The sequence below is a fragment of the Chenopodium album genome, chromosome 21 (genome assembly GCF_948465745.1).
Source record: "Chenopodium album chromosome 21, dcCheAlbu1.1, whole genome shotgun sequence".
Classification (NCBI taxonomy): domain Eukaryota; kingdom Viridiplantae; phylum Streptophyta; class Magnoliopsida; order Caryophyllales; family Amaranthaceae; genus Chenopodium; species Chenopodium album.
This window is the reverse complement of record NC_137854.1, coordinates 12486660-12496572: the sequence shown is the minus strand read 5'-3', so window position 1 is coordinate 12496572 and position 9913 is coordinate 12486660. Positions and strand designations below refer to the sequence as shown.

The 9913-nt window shown below is 35.6% G+C and overlaps 1 protein-coding gene across 1 annotated transcript; it reads right to left on the bottom strand.

Annotated features, from left to right (window-relative positions):
• Nucleotides 1–783: 783 nt before the first annotated feature.
• On the bottom strand, nucleotides 784–9551 carry LOC145601575 (SUPPRESSOR OF GAMMA RESPONSE 1-like). The gene is made up of 6 exons (XM_081657613.1): nucleotides 9405–9551; nucleotides 6178–6319; nucleotides 2817–3003; nucleotides 2265–2737; nucleotides 1249–1662; nucleotides 784–1149 (listed from the first exon to the last, which is right to left on the bottom strand). Exons 1-6 carry the CDS (start codon nucleotides 9410–9412, stop codon nucleotides 1093–1095), a joined length of 1281 nt encoding a protein of 426 aa, XP_081513739.1. The 5' UTR covers nucleotides 9413–9551; the 3' UTR covers nucleotides 784–1092.
• Nucleotides 9552–9913: the final 362 nt, after the last annotated feature.

Genomic DNA, 9913 nt, shown 5'->3' with positions numbered 1-9913 from the left:
TGACACGAATCTTAATTAAATTTCTAAAGGATGAAAAGAGCACATCCTAAATAATCCCTACTTATAATTAAAATTACAAGCACTAAATGTGTCAGGACCAATCATTCTGAGACAGGAAAATGCTGTACAAATCCAACTCTGACAAAATCCGAGTTGTCTTTCCAATTGCCAATTACACACGGATTTCCTGTCGGTCCAAAAGCAACGTGGATAGGTGACCACAACATCCTCCAAAAACAAAACATTCATGCCAATATAAGAGAGTTACTTTGTTACAACATCCTAAGTTCCTGAATGTTTCTGCAACTCAGAACAGTACAACTACTACTGTTCCGAAATATGACCCACCTGCCTCACCAAGATCCGACCTTTACTTCCAATAATGGAGTTTGAATCATGTCACAGAAAGATAGGCTTACTCAGCAATTTCTGAGGGGTCTGCCTCGGAAATCTGATGTAAATCGTACGTAAAAGAAGGGCTACATTTACAAACTATAAAAACTAATCATGTTATACCATATACAGCTGCAATACAAAGAGAAAGGAAAACCTTGTACGGGTATCATCAAATCCTTATGAGAGGGTAGAGTGCACACTATATGTTAGCACCCTTCATTTCTAGAACCCATATCGAATCCTCAACACTCTTTGACATGACTTAGAAATTATGACCTAAAGACATTTATGTTATCATGATAAGACAGCTGGGTAACCATACACTAGCCAGAGTAACATAGCACGCACAAATTTGAATGTTTTTGGCAAAACAGAGAATTACCATAAATTTGTTTTAAAATCGTGGAAGCAATCTTAGTTCCTTGCATAATATCATATCACATTCACAAAAGCAGGATGAAGCACACGATAAGGTGCTGTTAATCCACCCTTGATATCAATAGGAAAGGAGAGAATATCTGCTAATCACAAAGATTAAAGAACGAGGAAAGCTATACATTTGGTCAGCTATAATAAGCAGCTTAATCAAAGGTTTACAAAATAAAGCTGCATCAGATGTTACCTAGAAATTAATAAAACCATGCCCGTCATAGAGTTAAATCAAAAGGTTGCTCGAACATAATGGCACCTCCATCTTTAGTCAGTCATCTTGCCTAATCCCCAAGCACTGAAGCTATCTTGTGATCCGAATTCCTATAGAGTCAGATCAAAAGATAATATAAGAGAAACTAACATTATCATATAAAACAAAAATTAGAATAAACCAAGAAAATGATCATGGCCTTAAATTACCAGCTGGCTTAATCTGAAATCAGGTGGTGTATCTAACTCTATGTTAGCAGGATCAAGTTCCAAATTCTGGCACTCCTCCAGATCCTTCTTTAGATCTTCAGGTCCCAAACGAGCATACTCGGAAGAAAGAACAGATCTCTTCCTTACATCATCTGCACTTTCATCTCTGTTCGGAGACTGGCTTTGAAGAAGCTCATCACAGAGAGAGAGCCCTTCCACAAGTTGCTGGGAGTTTAGCAGATACTGTGACTCACTGTCCCACCACTTTTCTTCCCCAACCTGGTTGTCATCGTGTTCTGCAACTGGATTCTCTGAAGAGATATCAGCGCAGTCTTCTTTGGTGGCATCATTAACACTTGATGAAATGGTTATTTCATGTTGTTGCATTTCATCAACAAATCCCATGTCACATTCCTGCAAAGTGATGATAATATCAAATTATCAATGCAGTCTTCTTTGAAGCATGATAATAAATACACAACAAGAAAAAAATTTGGAGCTATGGCAAAGCTTTAAGCAGCCAACTAAGCGATCACTGTATCACTATAAAAATCACACAAGTTCTTGTTTTTATTAAAACCGTTGGTTACACATCTCAGTAGCAATATATGTCTTACACTTCCAGAATATATAATATAGACTCGCGTCAATTAATTTGTGCTGCTTAGAGTAACTACTGAATTTTGCAAGAGACTGCTGCAACAAAACCTTAGCTTAGAAATTATCACTTCTTGACTCAGCATTCTCTGAGTGTTTAATATATAAAGCTGAGGGAGGTAGATCCACAGCTATACCATATCACTATACCAATGGTGTTATAAGAATATAGAAAAAGTGACAATGTAAGAGCTAAGAGATGTAGATACTACAAAATGTGGCAGTTTACTAATAAATTATGATGACGTGCAAGATCAGAAAAGCATCTATCACACAAGTAAAAAATTATCAGATGTAAAGCATTGACAAGAGTGCATAAGATGGCATAGGTTGCCAGAAAGGAAGATATTTAACACTACCTGGGCACTAGAATTGCCGCAAATGGCTAAGGTCTGATTTTTTGAGTGAAGTCTCATTTCATTTCGAGGAGGCTCAGGAGTAACAGGATCTACTTTTGGAACTATGTCATCTGCCACATCAGAAATATACCCTACAGTCTTGTCACTTTGTTTCACCTGCTGCTGCTGATAGAAGACTTTTGAAATCACATATGCTCCATCTTTTTCATCCTCCTCTGTACCTAGGTGATATTGATGCATGACCCAACTTGTTTTCTCTGCCTTGCCACCTTTCGCAGTGACGTACAAAACCATGATTTTCTTGCATCCCTTTTGCTCCCCATTAACATTAACTGGCTTTGTCCGGCCAGTCTTATGCCAACGAACATCACCTAAATCATCACCATGAATTTTTCGACGCTTTCGTGTACCCGTACTGTAAGCCTTGATAGCTCTATGAAAGAAGTGAGTTGCATTTCCGTCTTGCTTTACACCTTCATTATCAATTATTATCTACAGTAAATTAACTTGCAGAATCCAAGAAGGTATTACAATTTATAAGTTGCAACTAACCTGGGAGATTCTTAGGATGAGTGTAACAAATTCCATCCTCTTCATCAACAGTAGGGATAAACTCATCAATAAAAGGATGTGGTTTCTCGTTTCCAATGCCAGATTTTGCAAGTAAATGCTGGATTATCTCCTGGTCAGTGGGATCAAATTTTACACCTCTTGGTAATCCTGGCCACTCCTGAACAACCTGAGAACAAGAAAAATGAAAAGGCATGTCCAATCTGTAAAAAGATAATATAAAAAGTAGAATAAAGTCCAAGAACAGACTAAGTTACAGTAATCATCATGAGGTTACAGGCTTATCTATACACAAAATTTCAAAACTAGCATAGTGTAAATAACAACTTACAAGTTAAGTCACTGACAAGCAATATATGCAGGCAATTTAATAAGCTATTGCAATTTAGTTCATTACTATTCAATAAATAAGGAACAATGCACTTTCGATTCTAGTTCAAATAGACATCGAATTTTGTGAATGTTCAACATTTTTTATTCTTAGCTTCATATAATTTGTTCAGTTCAATGTGTTTCTGTTCGTGTGGTCTACTAGTAATATCTGATTATGGAGGACAAAACAAAGTAGAATTAACAAAGCATGGTCTTTGATCATCAGTTGACAAAACTAGCATAGTGTAAACTAAAAGGTTCACTGGGATGAGAAAAGATAAAACACAGGTCATCAAACCGAGGATGGATGGAGGATATATAAACAAAGGGTATTTAACTATGAGAAAATTTTAATTAAACAAAACTCATAAAGATTTTTGAGAAATATCTGACCTCTGGGTAGAATTTTAACATAACACTCTTCATACTCCAGGCTGTAGTACATTACTACATTATCTAAATAAATGTGTCAAGTTGGGGCTAAGGTTGCAGATGGCCAAAAGTTATGGAGTTATAAAATCTATTCTTCATGATATTAGGCACAGATCAGACCCCGCTAAGAGGGGCTCAGAGGCAATGGCAAGTGAACAGAGTCCGAGAGGTCGAGAAGTGCTGATAAACCAAGGAATGATCTTATCACCAATATATAAAGATTTACATTTCTCTAGAACAATTGGATCTAATCTATGAAAGCTTCATTTTAAAAAAAAAAAAAAAACCTAATGTTTTCTGTCATTCTCCAAAGTACTACAGAGTATAAGCACAGAAATTTCTAATGTCTAACCCATTATAATGCTCTAATACAGCAGCAATGCATCAGTCACCCTATTAGGCAGCATAACCACCTCCCCACCTCCCCCCCCCCCCCCCCCCCCCACCTCTTCATTTGCACAACTTATTCTCCTTCATTAATCTAATTCCCTAAAAGCCTCCATCACCACTTACTAGTAACAACCACCCTCCTTGTATGTAAACACAATTTTACCCCAAACTGTCACAACAACAACAAATCCTTACTCCGAAAAATATTTAGTTTGGCTAACATGAAACGTCATATGGAACCGTACGATATAAAGAAAAGGACATTATAAGATAATCCATTTGAAAGAGTTTTGAAAAAAAAAAAAAAAAACGTGAGTAATGTGAGAAAAAGAAAGAGCATCCAAGAAAAATTAAGGGAGTTTTAAAAGAGAACCAAGAATAAAGTTCAAGAAAGATTTTAAAGAGTGGTATTGGATTAAATTACATACAGATTTGAGAAAACTTTAGTAAAGGATATCAATACAGTTCATAAAACATTAGTGGGATAAAATAATAAAATTAAATACTAAAATAAATTTAGAAAGTATATATATATAATCACGACACGTCGTTGACATGAATTTTCTCCCTCCACACTGCCCTATCCAACACCATATTTTCTTCAATCTCCAAAGCACTCATGTCACTCTCTATCACCCTCTTCCAAGTTTTCTTAGGTCCTCCCCTACCACTTTGCAATTCTTCAAGCTTCCTTACGGAAGCGTCACTTGGTCACCTTCTTACATGGCCAAACCATCTTAAGCGATTCTCCCTCATCTTGTACTCAATTGATGCAACCCCAGATACTGAGTTAAAATAAATAAATAAACTGAGAGAGAAATCCCAGTTACTGCAATGTCGAGTAAAGTGAAGCTAAAATCCATACGATCTTTTGAAGTGAAGAGATCTAAGCTGCAATTTAACGGAAAATCACGGGATTTCAAAGGTTTGCAATTATTTGAAGAAAACACATATGTACTATGCTAACAAGCAAGAGATACTGCAATGTTGAGTAAAGTGAAGCTAAAAATAGCAATTCAACATTAGCAAACACATGAAGCCTCTTTCTCATATTTCAGTATCCTTAAGCAGAAATCACATTGAGGAAATAGAATGAAAGGAGGCCTACCAAATGAGGCCTTCCAGATCTTACCTCAATTTATCTGAAATGAGATATGAGATGCATCAGCCATTTTCTTTTCAGAATCTCATCTTCTCACTAGAGACTGGGTGAAGGGCTAAAAAGCCAGCGGGATGAAACAAAGAAAAACATGGGTTTCTTTTGAGATCTATGTTGTAAGACTGGGTGAAGAGCGAAACAGGCAGGGAGATGAAAGAAAATATGTATTTTTAGGACTGTGTTGTGAGACTCAATGCTTACACCCTCTTCACCCAACACTTTACTCATATGACAGATTGACAGGGACTTTATGACTGTCAAAGAACAAATGAGAGGGCAATGGCTGAGCACTGTTTAGGAGTGATAGAGAGGTGGGAGGAGGGCACTTCAATAAAAGTTGACACTATAACTTGTAGCAATGTTTAAGTTGCACGGGCACAAAGTACAAACCAAGTGTTACACAACCCACAAGAGTTGCCATGAAACATACTTTTAAGTGTGGCATAAAACAAATTCACTCTGAAAACTTGCACAAACTACATGTCTTAAGTACTAGATACTATTGAAATGAAACATAAAGCACACTCAGTAGGGAATACAAGACCCATATCTATAAAAGTTTTCTGCAGAACCCAAGTTCAATTTCATATGTAATTTTTTAACTTTCAATTCATACATGTAAAAGCTATACACCAAAATAATCAAGGAACAAATAAAAAGTCTCATTTCTTAACGAATTTCACAAACACTTGTCAGCATGAGAATGCAACACAAAATTAAAGTGCATGAAATCAAAGAAAGAGGCAGAAACAAAAGATCTTTCATGCTAAGCAGATATGCAAAGCCTCATACATGCAGCTAGCCCCATAGCTTACGGAAAATGGTGGAAAAAGCTCAAACAAAAAAAAATTAGATATAACTGGGAATGTAGTATGCATCTTCACCCACCAAAAGTATTAGAGGATATGTATTTTAAAATTGTAATTTCATATCTAGCAGTAATGCCATGAAAGCAATCTAAAACAGAAATGTAAAGGTAGAATGTAGTACATCATTGTTGTCAATAGTATGCTCGCATCTGGGGCACGATCTAGTTGGGTTACTTTTCCACTTAATTTTTTCTACATCACAACTTCCAGATGCACACTTTATTTTGGTTGCAAATCTGTTGCCGTCTACCAGCCATGAACGTCTGCAAAGTTCAAATAATTAGAACTTGTAAGCCAGGATTACAATGCATGCCCACTTCATGAGGGTTTTACAGTAAGGAACCTCAAGCTGATTCTCTCCACCATATCATCATCCAGGGATGGCAAAGCATCCAATATGCATAAAACAATACAGTTTTTATTTGATGTTTATGAAAGACCAATATAGCAAGATAATACCATACATAATTACACCAATGTATGACATAAGGTTTCAAATCAATGAAATATCACTAGTAAAACCATAATAAGCCTAGGTGAGTCACACACAATTTTCAAACCATTCACAGCCCATTTGATAACCAGTTATAAACAAAGGTAATGCAGTAAATGGGAATTAAGTTGCATTTAAATGTGAAAAGAAAATGAATGTTCATTCCCAAGATCATTCTAGATAACCCCTAAATTGTCTATGTTCCTTCATGAATTTCCATTTCCAACTAATACCGCCTCCCAAGTGGTAATGGAAAAACATGAAAAGAGCACAAGTTTGGGGAATGAGATTGTGTTCCCATGGAGATTATAGGTTGTTTTCCATACTAAAGTGCACTTAAATTCAATCCATTATTGCAATTTATTACCGGCAGCCAAACAGGCTGTCAAAATTTGCAACCTTTTGGGCTAACTAGAAGACCACTTGTTCTACATCGGTCCTTCTACCATCCTTTGTTGTTAGACACTATAAAGTGACAAAAGGGCTCTGATGAAGCACACAATTTGACCATAGAAAAAAATGTACTCAACCATCAATCTACTAATATCACAGAACAGAGAATATAATCCAGATCTACCAATTGACAATACCAGTTTACTAAATGTCTGAAATAAAAGGAAAAAAAAAATGATTTTAGCCTATCGCTGGAATGTGACATTCATCTGTTACATTAAGAGCGTGTTTGGATAATAATAGAATCACTAAAGCATTTTCGTTATAGGATGTTTAGTTTGAAGGGTATGGTAACAGTTTCTCAGCTATCATTTGAGTCCATTGCAATACCAAACAATCCATAAAAGTAATTGTTATCATTATCCTTTCCCTCTGATTCGATTCTATTCTATTCTGATTCCAGATTCCTTCAAACATATCAAAACACACAAAGGGATTTTAGAAGCAACAGATATAGGTGCCCCCACCCCTTGTCCTTAGCTGTTAGCACAGTATCATAGCTCGTAAAGTTCTACCAACTCTTGTCAGGCAGGACTAACATAGTTACATGTGTTTATAATTACCCACATGGAAACAAGTAGACCAAAAAGAATACAATTGAAATGATATACTACCCAGGAAATGCAATAAGATGTACTTCAGAACCAGTTATGATTTACGAAACCACAAATCTGGGAAGCAGTAAAGAGAATTGAGCAAAAGCGAAAGTGGGTGATAAACAGAAAGAAAATGAAAGATATCAAACATGTTACTTTATTCTACCTTATGGGGCACGGGGGCGGGGGGTGTTGGGTATGGGAGTAGATTAATGCAGAAGCACAAAGATCAGTAAGGATTCAAATATAGTGTTAGTTTCTGCTCTCAGAACAGCAGCTCTTGCTAAGAAGTCATGTTATAATAGTGATGTCACTAAACATTTGGATATAGACAATCCATGCTCTTTGCATATTATTTCTAAATTCCCATTAGGCTCCCAAAGATATAATTCAAGATTAAATGGGTAACTTCCCCCCCCCCCCCCCCACACACACACACCCTTGAAGTTGAAGCCTTGGTCCTTCATAAAGGTATTATAGGGGCCCTTCTCCTCATCATCAACTACATAACCACTGAAATTCTGGATATGTGTTATCAAATCCATCTAATGTCAGCAAAAATCTACCATTGTTTTGATACCTACCTAAAAGCACATTTCTTTAAAAAGGGTAACCAAGCATTTGATTTCATGGTGAATCTTGGCCACAATAACCAACCATGTTTTATAAGTTTCCTCTTGTAATGTCGTGTTTTCTCTTAGTTATCGGTATTAGTTGAGTTAGCCTGGCTTTCTTTCCATGTCAAAACAAAACATCTCCAAGTGTAATCGTGGATGAGCAAGAAATTTATTGTGCTTGTTTGATTGAACATGGCAAGAAGATGTAGCTTCCATGTATTTTCATTTCCTAGAAATTACTAATTGTTGTTTGAATGTTTGATTAAGTAAAAAAAAATACTTCCCATGGGAAGTTCTACTAACCTAGGGGATCTAGGTTTGTACTTCCTCTGAATAATAAGTTCTCATTAGATAAGTTTAGGAAATAACGTTTGTAACTATTAATAAGGGCTATCCAAGTTCAATATACAGCTAAAATATGGTTTAATAAGTTTCGGTAAGTTAAAATAAGTTCAAATAAGAAACAATCAAGTGAAGAAAGAACCCTTAGTCGGAAGTAGAATTTCCTTTGAAGTGTAACTTCCCCTGATTTTGGCAACCCACCAACTCCACCATTTACCAAACTACCACTTCCAAGGAATTTAACTACCCATGATAATTGGTGTCAATATATATACATGCATCATGATTTCTTCACAATATCACATACAAATTCATTATCATAACCACGAATCAATGTCACCGATCAAACAAGTTACCAATATCAAAATTTTAAACAGTAAACTTCTCCTAACCCACTTCAACTCAACCGATACACAGATTATCATAGTATTGGCTGCTTTCTGCTTGAAATTGAGCATTTATCAAAATAAAAACAAATTCACAACTAAGCACAAATTGGAAACCAACTCCCAAACAAATTAATAAATAAACAACAAAAAAAATTCAAAAAAAACCCCATTAAAAAATTACTTAAATTAGAAAATTTTCAAACTTTATAACATGATCAACAGCATAATAACCCATTTAACAATCTAAATGTCTGCTTCAAATTAATTTTCAATCGGACTTGGAGACGTAAACAATGATGCACCCACCAAATAGGCGAAAAAATCATCATTTAGCAATAAATCAAGCATACAATATAAATTACAACAATACATGGGAATTAATTGTACAATGATTATGAAAAATAAACATCAAGTCTTTAAATTTGACACCCAGAAAAGAAAAGAGAGAGAAAGATTACCCAGACATGATGATGAAAGAGTTGAGCGATGAAGATGGTGATGAATGCTCTTCAATAATGTCCTTTGTACTTGAAAAGCTAATTCAAAAGTGGTGGATTTCTAGCGTGTTTCTACTACTAGGTTTTTTTCATTCACACTTTATTATTGTACTTTTTATTTGGGTTTTTAATTGCTAATTATTGTTTCCATAATACTGTACTCATCAATGTCATTTCCGTTTTTTGAATTTTGAAAACGGGCCTTTATATGTTGGACTTGAGTCTTGACTCTTGAGTAGTCGGCATGTGATAAACTGATAACTAGTGGTACGGAGTAGAATAGAGTCAATTTGGAAATGGAGATTTTCTTATCTTTTCCTTTATTTTTAGGGGTTTTGCCTATATGTTCAAGCCAAGTTGGTTTGTGAGAAGTTTTGGTTCGATAAACCAATTTTTCATTTTCTCCTTACATATATATACTAGCCTAATGTCTATATATGCACCCACAGAGGGAGATCATAAATATGATA